Source organism: Rhodnius prolixus, unplaced genomic scaffold, assembly GCF_049639745.1.
Source record: "Rhodnius prolixus isolate KJV_2025 unplaced genomic scaffold, Rpr scaffold_1, whole genome shotgun sequence".
Taxonomy (NCBI): Eukaryota; Metazoa; Arthropoda; class Insecta; order Hemiptera; family Reduviidae; genus Rhodnius; species Rhodnius prolixus.
In genome coordinates this window covers 4,075,291-4,099,283 of record NW_027411581.1, presented here as the reverse complement: position 1 = coordinate 4,099,283, position 23,993 = coordinate 4,075,291, and the positions used below count along the sequence as shown (strand labels likewise).

The 23,993-nt window shown below is 34.2% G+C and overlaps 1 protein-coding gene across 4 annotated transcripts; it reads left to right on the top strand.

The window, feature by feature from the left end:
• Window positions 1-464: 464 nt before the first annotated feature.
• LOC141452816 (small ribosomal subunit protein uS17-like) lies at window positions 465-23,555 on the top strand. Of its 4 annotated transcripts, none has more exons than XM_074125271.1 (2): window positions 465-510; window positions 22,946-23,555. In XM_074125271.1, exon 2 carries the CDS (start codon window positions 23,012-23,014, stop codon window positions 23,468-23,470), a length of 459 nt encoding a protein of 152 aa, XP_073981372.1. In that variant the 5' UTR covers window positions 465-510; window positions 22,946-23,011; the 3' UTR covers window positions 23,471-23,555. The 4 variants fall into 4 exon arrangements, 2 of the variants coding, with proteins under 2 accessions (XP_073981372.1, XP_073981364.1); XR_012457650.1 differs by lacking the exons at window positions 465-510; window positions 22,946-23,555 and adding exons at window positions 15,362-16,992; window positions 19,558-20,041; XR_012457647.1 differs by lacking the exons at window positions 465-510; window positions 22,946-23,555 and adding exons at window positions 15,362-17,585; window positions 17,691-19,525.
• Window positions 23,556-23,993: the final 438 nt, after the last annotated feature.

Genomic DNA, 23,993 nt, shown 5'->3' with positions numbered 1-23,993 from the left:
TGGCTTCTCTTTTGGATCATTTTAGTTTTACGCACAATTTTACAAGTAGTATAATGTTATGGATTAAATATGAATCAGAAATTTGGCGTTCTCGAAAAAATGTATAAGATACTGCAACTAGAATTGTGATAAGAATAATTCTTGATAACAAAATAATCACTTATAAAACAACACTATTTTGAAAATAGGTAAATATTTACTAGGTAACCTAATGGAAACCTCCTGTAGAATGTTGTAATAAGCTCTGCTTAACTGAGTAGTTCACTTAAAATACGGTAGAATGTGTAAGCTGTCTATGAAAGAATAGCTAGTTAGCATATTTACGAACAGCTGGTGCCCCTTATTCTTATGAATAACTTAATTTTTGTAAATTTCAAAGCAGAAAATAGCTGCTGAGTTAATTAAAAGATTTACATTCTATTTATAATTATTAATTCAATATTTATCACTTTAGGAGTACAAATGTGCAAAATATTACATCTTCCAATGAAAAAATTTCAACGATGACAGGTAAGTACAAATAAAACTGATTATAAGAGAAAAATAAAACAGCTTGAAGATAAAATTTTTAATAAGAAAAATTAATTTTTAATACGTTCGTGTTAGAGTAGTGGTTAGACTATAATTTGCTATAATCGGGACGAGAGGATTCGGAAGTTTATTAATACTTTTAATAAATTTTAAAATTCTGCTTTTAATACAAGCAGAAATTCGAGACCAATTTGAAAGCAAAATGGAGGAATTTGTTCAAGTAATACTTATACACAGAGCTTGCAGAGGAAGAAAGTGTAGTCGGTCTTACTTTTGTTCTCTCTTCTTGTTTCTCTTGAAAGATAGAAAAAATATTCCAAATGTATTAACAGCTTAACATCACTTTTATTGGCGTAAGACTCAATAATTATCTCTCACATGGAAATAGATTCACTCTTTTAGGCGCTACCTTGCAAACAAAAAAAAAAAAGACGTACTACAAAACAAGCGAAGATCCTGGGTTCGAATCCAGCTGCTGACCCTTAAATTTTTCTCTTCTTTGGAATTTCTTACAACTCACTATCCGATGATGGACAGGGTTGACTGTAACTAGGGAGCCAATAACCTAAGATGTTGAAGCGCCTTAAATTTTTTTTAGTTCCTATCTAAAGAAAAACGCCATTTTTGTTCCTGTACAGAACGTTTACCTGGAAATCAATTTTATCTGCGCAGTTAAGTTACTCTTATAAATCCAGTATATTGCGTAGAATTGTTGCTGGAATTCAATTTAATCACGAATTCCAGCAGTCAGATCTCTTCAGTGACAAGCAATGATAGATTTTACTTTTATTCAGCGTTATAAATTTTTCAGTCAGACATAATTTTTCATTCGTAAGTTTTCCATTTTTGTTAATCATTTTTAATTTGAATAGAGCTCTCATGAAGGAAGGTGGAGCATAACCTGTTCCAATCCCTGACGGTGTCCATGTCAGGCTTGTAAGCCTTGTTTAACCGTTTCGCCGAGAAATTTTTAAAAAGTTTCTGTTGACATTTTCTTTCAAAAACTATTTGTTTGTACGTTTTTACTACTTTCATGATATTAATGATACAAAAACTCAAGAGTGTAACGAAAATTGGTGAATTTTTTTTTAAACAAATATTAAATGTGTGCAATATTTGATTAATTGTTTTTAAGCTTAATGGTTTTTTTGTTTTATCTTGGAAAACAAAAATTATTAATTAACTATAAAGCGATTATTCCAAGACTTCCAAGGTCGTTCGTTCAACCACCGTTTTTATCATCCGCTGCCATTAGTTTTAGAACAAACCAGAAATCGGCCAAGGTGTTCTCTCCGATTTTCGCCACCAATTTAATATCGTTATTGCAAAACAATAGTGAAATCATCTTCTTATATTGTTTTAGGTTATATTTTTATTGTTTCTTTTACTTCACTTTACAGTTTTCATTATTATTGTTGTTGTTATTATTATTTGTGTAGATCTTTGGTTTTGCAATCGAAAAGTGCAAATTATAATTGCTCTATTTACATTTCACAATCGATGCATCGATTCATTAATCTTTGTCGGTATGATGTATCGCCGCTATATTGTTTGCTATCATTAATGACACAAACGACTTTCGATCACCACAATGAAATTGTTTATTCACAAAATGAAATTTTCCGTAAACTTGGAATTTGTGCGAAAAAAATCGCTATAAACTATCAAATTTATTACGCATTTTCTCTTTACTGATTTTATACAAATTGGGAAATCTCTACTTACATTTTGAATTCACATTGGTAAATCACATCTAATGAGACCGCACTTTAAGCACAGATTAGAGGGGATCTGCTTCTTCACCAGGACTGCCTTAAGAAGAACTTTTCGACGAGACTGTTTTATATTAAGTTATAGTTCAATGTGTGTGAAATATATCAATAAAGCTTAAAGAAAATCGATGCAGCCATTTTCGAGAAAATACCCCGAAAAATCGATTTTTGTAAAGTGGTTCACCAGGTTGGTCGATATTGTCTGAAATTAATAAAAATAGTCTTTAAGGGACATGTTCTAGCGATGAATGAGAAGGTGGCGCAACTATTCCCGAAGGCCAAACGACCATCCTGCTCCCACACAGTAGACCAAGAGGACTCTGCCAGCGTCCCTGCTTTACCGCGACCACCACGAAACCTTTCCTCAACTCGTGAACCTGGAGACAGAACTCCAGCGGGCTGATTCACGATTCCGTAGTACCGTTTCATAGAGACTCTGTCTCCTATTTTAAGACCTAGAATGGTCACTGACCCAGCCATGTCCAGCTCATGACTTACGGTTTCTCTACACCCTCCTGGTGTCAGCTTGGGCTTACTACACCATTCTAGGTGAGACGGTTTTATATAGACGTCCCCTATTAGTCGCCTCTTACGACAGGGAGGGGATACCGTGGGACTATTCTCGCCCGGTTCCACACGGAGAGTCTTTAAGGGATACAGGCTTTCTCTTGCACACATTAGGATTCACTTCAAATTCAGCTCAAACGCTCTAAGACCGCTTGTAACATAGGTGGGATTGCCACTGGATTTGAAGGCGAAGGAAAGCCCAGTGCCCGACGACGGCCTAATTTTGGCTTGTAAGCATCCTTGGTCTCGAAACTTTTTTTTGGTTAAAGTTATACCAGTGCTAGCTACATCACTAATATTAATGGCAATAATTTTAAAACTACTACTCACTCACCAACTGAGGGGAGAAGTTACCCAGCGGTGACATTCCCTAAATCTCGAAACCTAAACCAAAATACTAACCTGTGCAATCTCTTCGTCACCGAACTACAGCCATGGAAGAGATTATCTTGGGCTTGGAGACCGTAGCTATTTCATAAAACTGCACTTTTACGTTCAAAGAAAACTGATCTAAAACTTGAATCTCAGACTAAATGATAAAAATAAGTTTGAGCAATGTTACTTTTCACTTCCTAGAGATTTTGGGCACCAATGTTATTTAAATTTTAATTAAGAAGATTCATGATGTGGAGGACAGTCTGTTAGATTTCCGTAAAGTTTAAATTCTATTGGCAGATTGTTGCCAATAGGGATGTTAGATGTATACTTTCACAAGAGAACGTGCTAATCTGTAAGTCGTGCCGGGATGTGGCCTTCAACACATTCGAGCCGCTTGCAAAAAGAGGATGCACTGGGAAACTACGTAATTATCCAAGCCTAATACTGCATAATTTATCAAATCGTTTTCCTAATAGAAGTCTGTGAAATAGCTAAATCTCTGGTGTGTTCACTCTACCGATCTTCTCTCTAACTTCAAATTGAGTACCAAAATTGAATTTTTCTTGTAAGTTGGAATTTGTTTTTGACCGCTCACGGACCCAAAAACACCTCTGGTCCCATGAAGCATGAACTTCATTCGTCCTTGACATTTCCAAGAATACCAAGATGAGATTGGCCCTTAAGCTTTGGAGTGCGCGAATCCACGACGAATCCAAGGATGGCCACATCAGAAATGAAATACAGAATGTCCCGATCTTTTACGGGAGGTTAGGTAGAAACCTGATGGGTTTAGAGACTAACTTGCCTATAGAGCAGTCTTTCTATGGCTGATTTGTGTTCTTTCTAATATTTTAAACTAAAATCAAAACCTATTTGCTACACTACATCGATTATTTTATTGCTAAAGCTAAACCCGCAATTGTACCCAAGATTGTGATCGATTCACCACATCGATTATTTCGTTAAAGCTACAAAAGCTAAACCCGCAATTGTACCCTGGATTTTAGTCGATTGTTCACCGATTTTTGGTAGCATTCCCAATTTTTTTAATGCGCTTGCGTCTTGAGATAGTGAGAAAGCCAAAGGACATCTTATTGTATTTTGTGGGTTAGATTTTGATCTTTGAAAGAAGAGGGAATTTATCTCCATTAGACTTTCTGGGAGTTGTCAATCAGGACTTCTGGCGGCAACGCCATTGGGTTCCAAAGCCGCCTCATCATCCAATCATAATGGTAGAATTAATTCCAAAAAAGCTGCGATATTCCTCTTCACTGCAATAAAATAGCTCCGTTGAAGGAAAATTGCTACCCCAGGACCACATCATGTTCACTGTGAAAGAGTTTAAAACCAAGAAATTGATAGAGTAAAACGTGATGCAGCCTCTGTATAAAGTCGTAGTTCTTAATCCGGAATTTTGTTTAAACTATGACCCAAGTTGGAACCCTCAACATCTCAAAGGTCACTTTGGGGGTAAGCCTGATTGTAGCTCTTCCTGGGAACCCCACATGTTGGGTGGAAAAACCTTGCTCATGAGTGTTTATAGCCCTCCATGTATGCAGTGAGTACACCAACCTTAAAGGAAAGCTCGGAACCATTTTCCTGTGAAAAACTCCTTTACGTGATTTGGCACTTCTGATACGAGATTTTCTTTGTTAAAAGAAAACTCAAAAACGGATATTGCTGGTGATAACTCGATTACGAAAATTTGTTAAGATCGCAAAATTTCCTCTTCATGAGAAAAAGAGAAAGCAATAGATTTCTCCTTTTTCAGAGAGAAAAATAAATAAATATCTCTTAGACAATAAGTGAAAGTAATATGTTTACCTCTTGCGATGGCAGTCCAATAGTTCCAATGGTTGTCGCACGTTCGCAAAGTCGATCATTTTATTTTTTATTACAGCGCTGTTAAGAACTATTCGGATTAACCGGCCATTCGATATCTACACTATTATAATAAGCAAGCGGTGACATTGATACTTCAGTTTGACATAAACATAACCTGATAGAAGTTTGTTTGTAAGGAATGTAGAAAAAGGAGGGAGGTTAATCGTGTGACTTTTATTGTTTATTCAATGGCAGTGTTGCCATAAAGCAAAATTTGTTTTCCTCTTTTTCTAAACAAACTTTTATCACTTTGAAGGCTGAACATGATTGCCAACTTGTTATAGTTGAGCCCTAAAAATGTGACTTTTAGGTTTGTACTACAGTTCATCGAAAACAAACAATTTGAAACAAAACTATTAAGGCGCTACACTACAACTACTTAGTAACATAATTTTGAGAGCTAAGCTCTGTTAGTTTTTCAGTTAATTGCGGGAAACTAGAAAACAATAACCGTTAAGGAAATTTGCACTTTTAACTATTCTACTTACTTCAAATGTAGCCACGATAGCCGAGCGGTTAGAGGCTAGACCTGCAAAGCTAAGATGTATTGCGGTACCAGGCTATATTCCCAGTGCTATACCTTTAATGGTTAATATGAGAAATTTATAGTAAAGTATGTTTGCTAGTCGCCACGGTAACCGGTGCGGTTATAGGCTAGACCCGCAATGCTAAGATGTATTGCGGTACTAGGCTATATTCCCAGTCTATACCTTTAATGGTTAATATGAGAAATTTATAGTAAAGTATGTTTGCTAGGCGCCACTATAGCCGAGCGGTTAGAGGCTTGACCCGCAAAGCTAAGATGTATTGCGGTACTAGGCTATATTCCCAGTCTATACCTTTAATGGTTAATATGAGAAATTTTGCAGTAAAGTATGTTTGCTAGTCGCCACGGTAGCCGAACGGTTAGAGGCTAGTCCCGCAAAGCTAAGATGTATTGCGGTACTAGGCTATATTCCCAGTCTATACCTTTAATGGTTAATATGAGAAATTTTGCAGTAAAGTATGTTTGCTAATCGCCACGGTAGCCGAACGGTTTGAGGCTAGTCCCGCAAAGCTAAGATGTATTGCGGTACTAGACTATATTCCCAGTCTATACCTTTAATGGTTAATATGAGAAATTTTGCAGTAAAGTATGTTTGCTAGTCGCCACGGTAGCCGAACGGTTAGAGGCTAGTCCCGCAAAGCTAAGATGTATTGCGGTACTAGGCTATATTCCCAGTCTATACCTTTAATGGTTAATATGAGAAATTTTGCAGTAAAGTATGTTTGCTAATCGCCACGGTAGCCGAACGGTTTGAGGCTAGTCCCGCAAAGCTAAGATGTATTGCGGTACTAGGCTATATCCCCAGTTCTATACCTTTAATGGTTAATACATATGAGAAATTTATAGTAAAGTATGAATTACCTTTACTTTTTATGCTAATTCAGATTTTACCAGCAACACTTCTATCTTTAGATAAAAATTGCATGCGTTAATATCCCCTTCTCTAGAAATGCTATTACAGGGATTTTACTGGCAAATTGTTTCCAAAAAGTCTCTGGGAATATGTTTGAAATCAATGTTTTAGAACCTCATTAATGTAATGAGTAAAATAGTGTAAAGGATTATAGAGGCATTTTTGGGCATTCAGTTAAAAGAAAATTCCGTTTTCTCGATCCGTTGTCAAAAAAACGGAACAAAATCTTATTTTTAGGAACTGAAACAACAAAACTAAACCAAAAATATCAAATTTGATCTTTTACTGCCATTGTCCCGCAATTGATAAATTCCCATCATAGATTCTCACACTAACTGACAAACAATAAAATAATTTTCCGCCAAATAATTATCTTTGTAAAACAAATGTTTTTTATATTAAAAGCCAGCCTTTAAAAAAATATGCACTTTTCCATAGGAAGTTATTATCACTGAATTGTATCACGTAATTGGAGGAAGTTTTTAATCAAGTAAGTCACGGTTGATAAATACAAAAATAAAAAAAAAATGAAAAAAACATATGACAGCTTGTTAGGTTGTATTTTGACGTAAAAAAAATAAATTTATTTTTTTGCAAGGTTTTTTGTTTTTTCTTCTTCCATTATTATTAAAATTATTATTTTTTTAAAAAATAATTTAAGTTGGTAAACTTGAAAATGTAACTAATGAAGGAGAAACAGAAATTTAGTATTTCAATTTTTTAAAATATATGTTACGAAGTAATAAACGTGACCCATATTTTAAATGTTTTTATTTTTTTTAAAGAAGGAAGATATTTAGGAAGTGTATGATATGTTTATAATTATATATATGTTCGAACGGGACAGCGCTAGTGTGCAAAACCAAAAGGCCAATGCCACTAGACCGGTTTCCGACTTCATAAAGGAGGCAAGTTTTTGGATACATCCTGTCTAACTTGGCGCCAAACAGGAAGTAATATTAGCATCGTATAGCAAATAAATTATTTTTTTCCTGCTTCTGAGAGGTTAATGTAGTGATAGTGTCAAATACTTGGGATTCAATTTCCAACTTACGTTTTAAACATGCTTGAACTCTTAAATGTATAAGTCCTACTGTGAACAGACTCTCATGAATTTAAGTTACTGCAATATATATTTCTAAATTTATATGATGCGGAGGCGAAGTTATCTGTCGAAGCAGGTTTAGAAGTCGCTGAATCCAGGAATATTACATAGTCCTTGATTCTCCCAAATTCGGAAACAACTGAAAAAAACCTTTTTTATTTTCCCTTACTCACTGTAAGTGTTGTTATGGGTGTAGTTTTGTAAGTTCTGACCGGCTATACCTGCTTTGAGTACCCTTTATAAGATAAATAGGAAAAATGACATTTTATGCTCCAGGTGTAAAAACAACTCATCCAGGTTTCGTGGGGAAGTTCTAGGAGAAGTAGAGGGAAGCCGGTAGTTAGGGAGCACCATTCCTTGAAGGTAACTTGATCTTCTCCATTAGCTTCAGTAAATATTTCTGAAGAAAGTTCCCAAGTATTTCTAATTCGGTGTATTCCCTTCCAACTCCTAATAACCACCCAGGTTTTCCAGGAAGTGCCAAAAAGAAACGAAGAGTCAGCAGTTTGGTGTAACGATTCACCGAGGCCAACCAGTAAGGACGGCTCTCTCCTCTCCAATAAAAGGGAACCAAGCCCTCCAGCAAGGAAGAGAGGGGAACTAGAGGAAATTTGGGATTAATCCCATTTCCTGCCACGCTCTATCCATATATTCTAAACTGGCACCTAAAATTGGGACATTCAGATTGCTCTATGGAGGATAAACACTCAATCAATCCTGGTAACCTCCCATGTTCCACTGGGAGATCCCAGGAATCGAGAGCGGCAGAATGGCGTAAATATTCCCATGTGTTAGGACAACCCAATTTCCCTTCTCTTCTGAGGGAGGATTTATCCCTCCTCAATATCTGGTAACCAACAAGGCTTTCTCTGGGGAAGTAAAAAAACCCTTCTAAACCAGAGTTACATCGAGACTTGAGCTAGCGAATTACATGAAGGAGAGGGAGCGACAGTTTTCGAGCGCCCAGTACTTCCTTCCTTAGTTGATTTCAGGATATATCCTTGTGCATACTTCTCCTCAAGATACAGAGATGTGAGATTGTTGATAGGAGTGGTGGAGAGATCGGATTTTCATCTCTTATTTGGGACTTTCGGTTAAATGATTTGGTCAAATAGCTTTCAGATATCAAATTTGAATATTATGCGATCTTGAGCTTTTCAATTGTGACGCAATTATGACGGATATCCCACAGACATACCGTACAGACAGACCAATTTGAAATACAGCTGATTCAGTGAAAGTAAAAGGAACAAAAGTAAACTAAATAGAAAAAAAAATTCCCTCACTATTTTTTATTTGCTTCAAATATATTTTGGACTGAACATAAATCTAATTTGGCACCCCTGTCTTGCGAAATGTAAATCACTGCACATTATTCTATTTACTTTATTAATACTAATAAATAACAAAATTAGCCTGGAGTGGGGGCACTAGTGGCGCTTGGACTGGGAAGAGAACTGTTGTCAATTCTTCCGTTTAAGGTTCAATGAAACCAATAATACTTTTAGACTATAGACAATAATTGTGGGACAATTTGGCGTATATAAAAAAAAAGAAAAGGTTATACTGAAGAATAGACCGATTAACACTGTTGCCAACTGAGATCCAATACAGAAATGAATAAAGGTTGGTAGCATTGCTAGTGATTTACCCACAAAAGAAAAAAGAAAAAAAAAAGCGATGTATAGGTTAACCTTGTAAAACAGGAAGTAACGATCATGTATTATAGTTTCTCGCCGGAAATACTAGAAAAAATAAAACGTATGACAACTTTTATTTTATATTTTTTTTTTAGCGAGATTATTGCATACTTTTGGGAGTGGTAGGGAGGGAGGTTACAAATTGGTGACGATTGGTGAAGTTTTTCTCTTGCTACGATTTTCAAGATTCTGAATCCTACGATCTCTTCAAATTGCAAATTTTTGAAATAAATTTAATGCTTATACGTATTTAGATTTCGTATTTGATAATTTAAAAAATGAAAGTTATTGGTATACATTTGTTCCAAGATTAATCATTCTATACTAAAAGCAAGGAAAGCAACTTACAACTAGTGTATGCTTAAGGATTTACTTCGTAAAAGCGATATAGTTCTATTAGACCGTATAATTAAAAGGAAATGACACTTCAGAGGAGGGGGATCTATCCCAACCATCCCCAAATCTGCCGTAGAAAGAGAGGGTTTTTAAGAATAAAGATATAGATCTATGTTTATGTAATCTAAATTCGAAGTTTAGGGAATAACGGGACCGGCTTCGAGAATATCGGGGCTAGCGAAAAACACCAAAAAAAAAAAAAAGGTGAAAACATCCATTACGTAATTTGGTACTTCCGGTCCAGGAATCCCATTTAAATTAGTAAGTGATGACGTAAACCCAACAAAAAATACACCCTGAAAATGGTACGCCCAGTTGTTGGGTTTCCTTCTCCGGGTCCTATGATGAACTTCCCTGCTATTTGTCTCAACTTCAGCCTTAACATCCATCCACGCACAGAAAATGTTTTTCCATAATTTTTCTTTTTTTTTGCCACTTTTCTTTAACGAAAACCCAATAGCGAAAAACGCAGTACACACCCGTTCACGATAACCTAATCTGGGGAATGGACGTTAAAACCCCCGTATAGAAATCAAAAAGTAAATAAAAATAAATAAATCAGCTTTAAGTCACATTATTATTTTTCAGGCGGGGCTTAACGTCCAACTAACAAATTAGGTGTCGTGGACGGAGGCTAGCAAACATACTTTACTATAAATTTCTCATATTAACCATTAAAGGTATAGACCGGGGAATATAGCCTAGTACCGCAATACATTTTAGTATTACGGGTCTCGCCTCTAACCGCTCGGCTAACTTGGCGACCACGTCACATTATTAATAGGAATTAAATATGTGGATGGAAAGTCTAAAATCAAGGCAAATCGATGCAGTGCGCATGGATTTATCGAAATGGTTGCAAAGGAAGTTTCTACTCATACCACGATCACGCAGATCTGCCGCTTCTTGTTACTTTCAGCATTATTCTAGGAAACTTCCCCTTTTTTGATTAGGATTTCTACGCAGTGGAGGGGAGAGAGATGAGAGCTATCACCCAAAGTACCGTTATAGTACATTCTACGGTTCTAAACAACAACCAGTCAAATATTTCTACACCTATGAAATGTGTTTAACCCAAAATTCCCAATTTTTGAAAGAATATCTCTACAACGGAAGTACAACTGTACAGAACGATTTTGTTCTAATTTCCTGTGTAGATCTCGTCGTGGACAGTTGCCGAAGTATTTTTCATTTTAACTTAAACAAAGCGTAGTTCTAACAGCACAAAACTTTCTTTAATTTTATTGTAGTGAACATGGCCCCAAGTATTGATGTCAAATTTTAAATTTCAATTAAATTAAATTACGTAAAATTTAATTAAGAGTAAGTCTGGTTCACAGCGTGATTTAGCTTGCCATTGGATGCAGTAATATCTGTGCTGATTATGAACATTTCGATCTAGGTCAAAATCTTGAATAATTTCGACATAGATTGTCAAACCGGTTTGTAATATTTTACGCAGTATAATGGATCAGTATATAAGTAAATGGGAATGACCGAAGAATTGGTAAGTAAAGAGATTTTTTGCGATCATTTCCTGTTCTTTTAAGATCCTATTTCCGGTAAAATGGAAATTCTTTTCAAAGAAAATTTTATCACGAAAACTTACTGTTAAGGGAATGTCCGTATGAGTGTTCAGAGAGCAGATTTTCAAATTGTTGAGGTGGGGGGCCCCTGGAGTATAAAAACTGCAAAATACAGGATTCATACTAAAGAAATTACAGCCATTAAAAACTAATCTAGCAGATTTTTTCAGTATTATATAACTCTTCTTCGTCCTTCTTCAATTCTATCTTCCTTCTTTTGATGATTATCTTCGGCTGCATCAATTAAACTTAACCTTGACGGGGTAGAAATTCTTTTAGAAAAATTGGCAACGTTTGTAATTGGGTAATTTAAATGTTGGATTTCTTCTATTTAATGTACCATTTTTCCTTACAGAATTTAGTTTTTAAAAAAACCAAAAGAAAATATCTAAAATGTACTCTCCTACTACTTCTTAAATTTCAGTTTACGTAATTACGTTTTCTTAAAACAATTTTTCATGAAAAACGTCCACTTTAACTCGATATTCCGCCTGTGAAAAAGCTGCCATGTAACAGGGCCAGGACGTATGTGTAAGTTCAAATAAAATCTTTCGTTCACAGCCTACTAAATTAGAGAAAAATCAATAATCAAAATCGATGTACTGTTTTACACTTCTGATTTCTCACAATTTTATAATACATGATTTTTGAAGGTACATTTTTATAACCACGAAAAATCATGATATAATTCATTTTTAAAACCACACACACACAATAAATATATGTTGTACATACTAAAACGGAACCTTACAGGTGAATCTAAGTTAACCCCAATTTAAGAAACCCCACGAGAGTTTCTGTAGGAAAAACGTACAGAATTAAAAAACAATGAAACCACAACCACATGTAGTTGCCATAAAGTTTAAAGTAACGAAACCATTTCCGGAAAGCATCTGCCAACAAGTGAAAACCTTATTCAGTAAAGTGACACTTCCGGTGTAACATTTGAAATGTTTCTTACATCTTTAATTCCTAATAATATTTTATAAGTGATTAGGCAATACGTGAAACTGAAATAGAACTTTAGAGGAAAACCTATCCGCTAACTTCCGGCAGGAATGTGCTTAAAACATTTTCCTTGCAAAATAGAACTTATGTATAATGTAGTTCTAGTTTAAAGGATATCGAACTTTTTTCAAGAAATAAAATTCAGAAAAAATAGTTTTAAGTCACTTCCGGTTGATTACTTTCGTCCAAAAGCTGATTGTGAACTCTGATTATAGAGCAAAAACAGTTTTAAGTCACTTCCGGTGGATTAATTTCGTCCAAAACCTGGTTGTGAACTCTGATTATAGAGCGAAAATAGTTTTATGTCACTTCCGGTAGATTAATTTTGTCCAAAAGCTGATTGTGAACTCTGATTATAGAGCAAAAATAGTTTTAAGTCACTTCCGGTGGATTAATTTCGTCCGAAAGCTGATTGTGAACTCTGATCAGAGCGTAAAAATAGTTTTAAGTCACTTCTGGTTGATTCATTTCGTCCAAAAGCTGATTGTGAACTCTGATTATAGAGCAAAAACAGTTTTAAGTCACTTCCGGTGGATTAATTTCGTCCAAAACCTGGTTGTGAACTCTGATTATAGAGCGAAAATAGTTTTAAGTCACTTCCGGTGGATTAATTTCGTCCAAAAGCTGATTGTGAACTCTGATTTTAGCGTAAAAATAGTTTTAAGTCACTTCTGGTTGATTCATTTCGTCCAAAAGCTGATTGTGAACTCTGATTACAGAGCAAAAACAGTTTTATGTCACTTCCGGTAGATTAATTTCGTCCAAAACCTGGTTGTGAACTCTGATTATAGAGCGAAAATAGTTTTATGTCACTTCCGGTAGATTAATTTCGTCCAAAAGCTGATTGTGAACTCTGATTATAGAGCAAAAATAGTTTTAAGTCACTTCCGGTGGATTAATTTCGTCCGAAAGCTGATTGTGAACTCTGATCAGAGCGTAAAAATAGTTTTAAGTCACTTCCGGCAGATTAATTTCGTCCAAAAGCTGATTGTGAACTCTGATTTTAGCGTAAAAATAGTTTTAAGTCACTTCTGGTTGATTCATTTCGTCCAAAAGCTGATTGTGAACTCTGATCATGCGTAAAAATAGTTTTAAGTCACTTCCGGTGGATTAATTTCGTCCAAAAGCTGATTGTGAACTCTGATTTTAGCGTAAAAATAGTTTTAAGTCACTTCTGGTTGATTCATTTCGTCCAAAAGCTGATTGTGAACTCTGATTTTAGCGTAAAAATAGTTTTAAGTCACTTCTGGTTGATTCATTTCCGCAATTTAAACGTTAATATTTCCTACAAATATACTCTGAAAAACTTTGTGTTTAGTACCGAATTTCTAAATAGGTACTTAGCTGATTTCAACAGTAAATTGTACTGAAACGGCACATTAATGAAAGCCCATAACGTGACACTTCCTTCAGGAACTCCAAAAAAGCTATTCGGGAGAAAAGTTTTAAATAAAAGAAAAAAGATAGCTATTTAATTCCAGCACAGATCATGACGAACTTAACGTACAGTTCGCTGGAAATCACTAGAGAGCATCAGGTTAGTGCAATGACAATTTTCTCGGATAACCAAGTCTGCTTTGACAGTCCTGGAGAAGTTTGAATGTCCAGTATTTCCACTTACTGCTAAATGAATTAGTACTCAAAACTTCCACACACTGCTTAATGAACTACCTACTCAATACTTCTACTTATTAAGATTTAAAAAAAAAGGTAATAATCAGGAGCTCCCATTTAAATTTATCGAACCTAGTTGAACTCACTATAGAGCAGAGAAACATAACTGCCTAGCAATTCTATTTACCTATAACAATATTTACACAATGTTTTAAAGAAGAATGTTATCTTATCAACGACTAATTCATTTTATTACAGTACTTTTCTTGAATTAAAATTATAAATGACAATTCAGATTTCAATTGGTACTAAACAGGTATTTGCCGACCCCTTGATATTTATGTAAGGACATTTTTTAATCTACTTTGTGCTCTCTTTGCTACTTAACTAACTTTAATTTCGAAGTCATAAATACAATATTATGGCAGGCTAGTTCATAAAAATGTTAATGGAGCATCTGTGGTTTAGTAACTTTATTCCACTGTATGTCAGCCTTTCTCTCCTAGCTGTTATTGTTGGACTAGCTTTGCTATAAGTAAACTTTAATAAGAAAAATTATTTGACATTCTTGAGATTCTTTGTCACAGCTTTTTTTCCCAAGTTGTTCCGCACTGCAGACACTTAATGTTCACATATCAGTGGTCGTAATATTCGTTGTTGGTAATAATTCAAGAATAATTAAATGTTTTAATGATAGTGATAAAAATAAAGAACTCTGATTACAGAGCAAAAACAGTTTTAAGTCACTTCCGGTGGATTAATTTCGTCCAAAACCTGGTTGTGAACTCTGATTATAGAGCGAAAATAGTTTTATGTCACTTCCGGTAGATTAATTTCGTCCAAAAGCTGATTGTGAACTCTGATTATAGAGCAAAAATAGTTTTAAGTCACTTCCGGTGGATTAATTTCGTCCGAAAGCTGATTGTGAACTCTGATCAGAGCGTAAAAATAGTTTTAAGTCACTTCCGGCAGATTAATTTCGTCCAAAAGCTGATTGTGAACTCTGATTTTAGCGTAAAAATAGTTTTAAGTCACTTCTGGTTGATTCATTTCGTCCAAAAGCTGATTGTGAACTCTGATCATGCGTAAAAATAGTTTTAAGTCACTTCCGGTGGATTAATTTCGTCCAAAAGCTGATTGTGAACTCTGATTTTAGCGTAAAAATAGTTTTAAGTCACTTCTGGTTGATTCATTTCGTCCAAAAGCTGATTGTGAACTCTGATTTTAGCGTAAAAATAGTTTTAAGTCACTTCTGGTTGATTCATTTCGTCCAAAAGCTGATTGTGAACTCTGATCATGCGTAAAAATAGTTTTAAGTCACTTCCGGTGGATTAATTTCGTCCAAAAGCTGATTGTGAACTCTGATTTTAGCGTAAAAATAGTTTTAAGTCACTTCTGGTTGATTCATTTCGTCCAAAAGCTGATTGTGAACTCTGATTTTAGCGTAAAAATAGTTTTAAGTCACTTCTGGTTGATTCATTTCGTCCAAAAGCTGATTGTGAACTCTGATTACAGCGCAAAAATAGTTTTAAGTCACTTCCGGTTGATTAATTTCGTCCAAAAGTTGATTGTGAACTCTGATTATAGCGCAGAAATCGTGAACTCAGCGCCTAATCCAATTATCAAACATGAATATTCTGTGATTTGGCGTTTTTTGGAGTTTTGTTGACCATCGAAAATCGAAAAACCGTTGAATTGTTAAATTACGAGTGGTTAGAGGAAATGAAAATACAACTTTCATTGAGGAAATATTGCTTTGAGGTACTGAAATCTAGTCTCTCTCTTTAAGAAGGTTAAGGATGAAATTAATAGGGGGATAAACTCCAGTAAGCCGTGTTCTGAAAGAGATGAATAATTGTCAGTAAGTTAGAATAGAAGTTGTTCAACAAGAAAAGGATGTAAAGGAGTCAATAGACGTAAGGAATAGTTCGATGATTTAGACATTTACGCCGTAACCTTGGAATGAATGGCCAGAGCGGATTAGGCAGTAGCCACGACTCCCTCTCCTTGAAGGAAATCAAGACGTCTACAGACTTGTCTTCTTGAGAGGCGTAGATGGAGCGTTGAGGACTTCGACCCGGAGACGGAGAGTAAGTATCTCTGCTGAGAGAGCCATTCAAAAAGAAAGGAAATCCAAAGAAGTAAGCAATCTATTTGTAGAAATTATTCAAGTTAGATCGATAATGGCTACTTATCGATACATTTGAATGCATTCTAAACATTCATTACGGTTATATAATAAATGATAATAATATGAATTGTGAAGGCCAATGTTAGATAGATAGTAGAAAATAAAATCAAAATGGCCTGTACAACCATGGTCATAAAAAAGTATAACCACGAATTGTACTCTATTATCTGGAAGAATGGTCGATACAGTGCCCAGATGATTGTAGGATATTAATGAATGGTAGAAAGAAATTTTTGCCGGATGAATGCAGGAAATAATTTTGAAACAAAAATCTGCGGTGGCCACTCTTTCGACTTTCCCTGACTCCGATTCTTCCGATTCCAGTTCATACTGTATTAAGCAATACAGCTTTTTAAACATGATCACGATATTCTCTCTAGTTAGTAAAGAGAAAGGTATCTAGTATGGAGGAATCGGATGAGGAACTTCTTCACGAAAGAAGCGTCCCTGCGGGAATCCGAGTCTAAAAACAGGAACAACTCCTCTTACTTAGTATAATAAAAGAAGAAATAAAAACCACCCGAAATTAATAAACAATGGTTACCATGGTAACACGGTTAAACAATTGTAATGAACAGTTTTAAATTGTCATATCTCAAGTCTTTTAAAACATGAAAATCAAAACAATAAGACTTTATAAGTCAGGAAACGAGTCTAGTACTACATATTAACACAAAATTTCTCAAATCATCACAATTATTTTTCATTAAAACAAAGTTTGGGTTAACCTAGATTCATTAAAACCCTATTTAACTATATATTTCTCCAGAGATTAATAAAACCGAATTGAACTAAAATAGGTAAATATAAAATATAACTTGGTAATCTAACATTAAACACTATAACAATGAGAAAAGTAAGTTCCTGACGCAATAAACCAAAGTATTTTACAAACCATGTGGTGAAGTATGTATAATTTTCTGCACACGTCCGTAGGAAATATAATTTTTGGTTAATACCACAAATAATTGTTCTGCAATTAATTCCTTTAGATGTATTGCGCAAAATAGAAAGTAATGTTTTGATTGTTGCATAAATTTAAAAAAGTTAATAAATACGTAATAAGTAAATTAAAAAAAAAAAAAATCCTATAAGTTAGATTATACACACAAGTAAATTATTATTTACAGTGTAGGGGCATATAACCTTCAGCTTGTGGTTATATTTGATCATTATAATAATATTGAATTGCAATTTTTATCATGCACATGTGCAATTCTTTTTGTTAGGTTTCTATATTAACGTGTTTTTGAGTTTATTTTATTTTTAAAGATTAGTTTGAAGGATTTTTCTTACTTCAATTGCAAATCAAAGTATTCATTACGGATATATTATTGATTGGGTTATGTTACCACTTAATTATTTCCTGTAATACAATATTATTTATTAAAGGGTATGTTATAAATTATTGCTATTTTTATTTTGTATTTTTCTTAAAGCCTGAAGTGCTTGTGGTTCAATTCATTACCGGCCTTCGCACAGTGTTTTCTCGTTGCAGATAACGTTGTCCATCACAGTAAGGAGTTCCTAGTAATATTATAATTGTCTACAAGCTAGGAAGGGATAGGATTCCAATGTGGCGCTCCCGGATTCGAATCCAGCTGCTGTCCCAATAAAGGTGCCTCAAAATATCCATTAACGTTAAATTTAAAAGTTAAAAATGTGTCAGATTACAGTTTATTCAATAAAATTCTTATTGAAGAATGATTAACACATATTTTACAGTAAAAGATGTCCTAGTCCCTAGGTCAAAAGCTCGGCAAAATAATGACTGAAATTGGCATTATTTTCTTTATCCTATTGGATTAACGAGTCACCAAAAACAATGATATCTTGATACATCTCGTTATCTTGATATCGAAATTGTTACAGCATTACAATTCTGTAGGTTTTTTTTGTTTTGTTTTGTATTAATAATTTATTTTAAAAGTATTCCATCGATTTATTTGGCACAGTTGAAGAAATAATTACGGTATTGGTGCACTAGTAATTAAGGTACAAGGACGCCGGTGAAAGCGAGGACATCAGTGCGAAATATAAAGAGAATAACTATTATCTGCATACTTCTAATTATTGGCCAATTAGTTTCTATTTAATGCATGTTTTGATAGGTTAGCGGTCCTTATTAACAGCTGATCAGAATTGCGAGGTTCTCTACTGTTATATTACTTAGCTGATGAACTTGCAAATGCCATTATGATACTTTCTTTTACTTTCAAATTTGTATGTGTGTTTCTCTCCCAACCTCTCACTCTGTGTATCTCTTGAGTGAGTCTCATGTCAGAAATACAATTAAGTAAATTTTGAACAGAATGGAAATGCCCTATTTTAAGATTGTTCAATAAAAAAATAAAACTTTGTCTTGTATTTTAAAAAAAAATAACCTCAAACAATAATAAAATAACAATTCAATCTCTAGATTTGTTGAACCATGTCAATAGTTAAACAGTGAACTGGATAATTTAACCTGGATACAGGCGACAGGGTGAAAAAGTGAAAGCCAATAGAAGGACGCCTGAAGAAGTCTTTTGGATACGATTTCCAAGTCAAGGAAACGTTCTTAATGAGGAAAAAAAAAATCAATGAACTGTTTCATATTTTTATGGAGGTTACGTCAGGTTGCCCTCAAGTGGGGAAATAATTGGTGCAGTGTGTAGTTCTATGTTTTCCCTCCATTTTAAATTTAAAGCGCGTCAACATCTGAAATGTCATTTGTGCCCAGAGCTTTTTTTTCACTGCATCACAGTGTTCTCTCGTTACAGACAACACTGTCCATCACCGAAAAGCCAGCTGTAATAAAGTTAAAAATAAGAGGAAAATCTAAGGGCCAAAACGGCTGGATTCGAACCCGGGATCTCTGCCTTAGAATCCAGTAAACGCTAACCACTTCCTTCCCAATGTAGGGCTATCACTTTGGACAGTTTTCTGAGGGAAGAATGAAGTTAAAAGCTCCTCTGGTCGCACGGTTCTAACCCCTGTGCAATTCTGGTGTGGAAATGTCTATCCAAAACTTCCAAATTATCTAGTAAGAACACCTGTGTGTAAAGAAATGACGATTGATCAATTATTACTTTCTTTTCGCAACCACCTTTAAGCTGGGAGAGAGTAATTCTTGCGGTCATGTCCAAACATGCATATTGAGTATTCACCAGAAACATACGTACCTTGAGGTACCCTGAGTTGGAAAATTTGCTTTTTAGAAGTTTGTTTCCGGATTTTTAACCAAATTTTCTCAAAATTCGACAAATTCTCATGAAAAACATCTTTATATTTTGATTTAGTTCCTTACTGTAAGTTCGCCATCAAAACCACTGAACTGTAAGTACGTCTTTACTGAATGCTTTTTGTGTTTACTTTTTTTAAAGATTGAATCGTCAGGAACTGCAATGACCGGATGTCTCGTGTGAGTGTTTAGGTCAGTTTGTTTCAAGTATGCAAATTGCAGTAAGAGAAAGAGTACGATTGATTCACATCCTGTTATAAATAAATAATTTAATTAAATAACTGTTTAATTTTTTTTTTTAGATAAAATTATCTTTTAAATCCGGAAATAGAACTCTACAGTTATTATACTAAATCACAAGCGTATAAAAATTATAATTAATAAAAAATTTCATGGTCTGACGATTTCATCAAAACTTGCATAATACGTAAATAAATAAATCGGTGCGTTTAGGAAATTTCGGAAAAGTGGAGTTTACTTTAAACTCGGAATTTCAAACGGAACATCTGACTCTACTATTACGCGACTCAAGTCCGGAATTGATTACGAACAGATACGTTTAAGGAGTAGTGTAATGTTTCCTGTAATAGCACAATACAAAGTTTAAATAAAATCGTGGGGCTCCTTTGTGGGGAAATCTTATTAAAATAAGGAAAAATTCTATTCGGTAGAAGGGGGGGGCCGATTTTCATCAAGGGTGGAAAAATTAGCCTCCCATTTGATTCTGAACAATACTTTACAGGTGGCAAGCCTGTACAATGAACAGAGCCTGACCACCCTTGTTGTGTCTTTTGCGGGAGGGTCAAACAAAAGTACTCGATTTTTTCATTAACGAGAAAATCGATTCGGTAAAGTGATAATTTTGGTTCTCTGATTTTTACGATTTCGACTAAAATCAATGGCGGCGTTCTTAATTTTGTTGGCACCTAAGCAAAGTATCAAATTCAAACTTTATTCGACTTTTTTTTTGTTTAACTTTTAATTTTCTTTTTATTTTTTTACCACAATTGAAAATAAACAAGTTTCATTTATTTTTTCAAACCACGTAAGCGATAGAAAACATTACGACTAGTCGATAATAAATGTTAAAAAAAAAAAAAAAAATATTACGATTGTTGATTGAAATATGTGTTTATTATTTTTTTTGATTAAACTACATTTATCGATGACAATGTCATTTAAAAATGATTATGGCGTCACATTAAGTGACATTTTGTTTGTTGAATTGTGCACAATAAATGCAATCTCAATGTAAATAGCCGCACAATAAATCAATGAGGAACTTTAAATATGAAATTATCGAAGCAGGATACAAAAGAGTGCCAATAAATAAGAATGCACAATACAATACCGGGATGTATCTATAAATAGTGTAATCAGGGTGATTGCCAAGTACGCTCTGATTGGAGGAAGTGACCAGGCAACTTGTTTGGCAAAAAAATCCTTCCTTTTACACGTCGCAAAAAGGAATAATTGTTTTCTATTTTAAGATTTATACCGTAAGGACCTCAGAAAGGTGAACAAAACAAGCTGTCCTCGGAGCAACTAAGGAAGTAAAGGAAGTAACTAAAGAATGCAGTAAGTAAGTAATTGCGAGCAGTTATCCCTGAAAATGCTTACTGTCAATTTCTAAAACCTCCCTTGAAGCTCTATCAAGAAATTTAGCGTTAAGAGAGGGCGGAGCCCTTTATCTTTAAACATCATGCGATCTGTCTCCAAAATTCTCTAAAAGGAATATTGTTCCAAATTTTTGTACAATTTAAAGTTTCTGAATTACTTGTAAGTAATGTATTTACGATTTAAAAAGGCAATCATAAGATTATTTTTCAAAAAATCTTCAGAAAAGAGAATTCTTTTAAATCCTTTTAAATTTAACCATATGTAATGAAAAAGACTGTTCTTTTCACTGAGGCCACGATAGCCGAGCGGTTAGGGATGAGACTCACCAAGCTAAGAAGTACTGTTAGTGGTTGTGGATTCGAATCCTGGTCTACACCGTGTTTTTTAATTTATTAGTTAATATGAGAAATTTATAGTAAAGTACGTTTGCTATTCGCCTCCGTACACGATACATAATCCTCATGGAACCTTAAAACGGATATTTGAGAGAGCTCTAAATCTAAAATTTGGCAATTCTTTTATTATCTAGCGAAGAAATTAAAAATAGCCTTGAATTAATAATTTCGCCAGTAATAATAAATCAATTATCCATTACATTTGATTACACGATTACACTAGTTTAATATCGACTAAATAAATCTCGAATTAGAAACAGAATGAAAAAATATCGATTAATCTTTTAACATTTCACAATATATATCTTAAACTGCTTTTTTAATTAAACGACCCAATTACGAAAATATGACACAACCTAACAAGTAAATACATTTCTTATTATAAAATATTAAGATATATAAAATTGATTAAAATTATTGATTACACTAATTACACTTAACTTACGCAATTAGCGTGTCAAGTACGTATTGAATAATTCTTGTGTTCAATATTTTGTATAAATCAATTAATTAAAATTTGTATGATTAATTACATATGCACATCCTCATACACCAAGTGGGGAGAAAAGTGATCGTGTCAACATTTTTAATTGTATTTCCTGCGGAAATTTAAAAATGTTCAGGATTCAACATGCTGGCGTATCTCTCCACATGGATCTTTTAGGGTCTAAGCGGCCCTTGGTATTCAACTAGAATAGTCAAAATAAAGATTCTAAGCTGTGTTTAGTGAGATCGCCGATCTAGGAACTTCTGGATTTGAAATTCTTCTAAGGGCAATTCAGATTTTCGTCAGAACCCCTTTTTGTATCTACGTTTAATCATAACACTGAATTGACACATGGTCGCCTAACACGACCCCAATCCGAGAATTGCCGAAATGCTATTTTTTTTTTCCTTCTAAAGCGAATTAAAGTAAAAGTTATCGATTCAGAAAATTCTAGTATTCATTTTTAATAGTAACGTTAAGTCAGAGTCAGTTGTAGTGTGAACTTCACACTAACTTTTGTAACATACGCATATGTACATACATATGTACAATTATTTTTTGGTCTGATTTATAATCTGTTAGTAGAAATAAATAACAAAATGTATGTAGTACACTGGCCTGGAAAAACTAGTCATAACTGGCTTGGCTGTTTAGGCGATTAAGTGCATTATTTACACATTTCAAGTTATATAAACATTAGGCTGATATAATTACCAAAAAACAAAACCACAGTTGAAGGTTACAGTTTGTTTCGTGTATCGACCGACAGATGGAAGGTGTGTTGCGTAAGCTCATGAAAATCTCGGTATAAGTTTAACCTTCTGTCCGTATATCAAAGAAACTAAAGTTAAAAACTACGTTAGTTTATCGTCAAAGTAAATATTCAATAATTATTTTTAAGTTGAACAAATAAATTGCCCCTGCTTAATCATAAGGTAAGCTTATCAAAACTCAATTCTTATCAGATGACTTTTATTGCAAGATCAAGTTACACATAAAGTACAGTACAAAATTTTGTTTGTTCTCAGTTTTAACCTAGTAAGCTGTGATCAGGGTACATATATTTGTGAGTGTTAAACATCAAACTAACCCAAATGGCTGAACAAACTGAAAGAGCTTTCCAAAAACAACCGCACATATTGTTAAGCTGTAAAAAAGGCACGACAAAGAAACCAACGAGAAGATATAAGAACGTCGGCCTAGGATTCAAAACCCCAACCGAGGCTATTGAAGGTAAATACATTGATAAAAAATGTCCATTCACCGGCAATGTATCTATACGAGGTCGTATATTGTCTGGTGTTGTACAAAAGATGAAAATGTTACGTACAATTGTTATACGAAGAGATTATTTACATTATGTGAAAAAGTATAATCGTTTTGAGAAACGTCATAAAAATATGGTAGCACATTTATCGCCATGTTTTCGCGATGTGGAAGTCGGCGATATTGTGACAGTCGGAGAGTGCCGGCCATTGTGTAAAACTGTGAAGTACAATGTCCTTAAGGTAACCAAAGGGAGCAGTGCAAAGAAGGTGTTCAAGAAGTTCTAGTTGGCCAGGAATTGTCTGATTTTTCCATAAATATGTGTTTGTTTTGTAATGTTACTCTTATTAATAAAGGCTAACTTTGTATGAAGATTTGTTATTTTATTTATTAACTGATTTATTTTCAATTCTGTTCTAAGAATTAACCGTCAATAACATCTGAGGACTGAAAATAACCTATGACGCCATCAACTGCTGAAAAATTTGCGTTAAACAAGCCTCATTTTTTTAAAAAATAATTTGAGCTATCAGATGAATTAGTTGCTTTGCAGCCACTTGTACACATCTGTTGGTAAGTTAAAAGTCTGATTTAAATACATGTTCAACTTTGTCATTGCAGATCTCATGTTGTGACAATTTTTCTTAGAATTTACGACAAGCCGTGTGTTCTAGAAACATATTCATATAAGTTATAATTTTAACGAAAAATATGTCTAGCAAAAAAGTTCAAGTCCTAACTGTAGCAATTAATACACGAATTTTAAAGAGTTCAATTCTTTTAATTTACACAAAGGTGCGAGGAAATTGT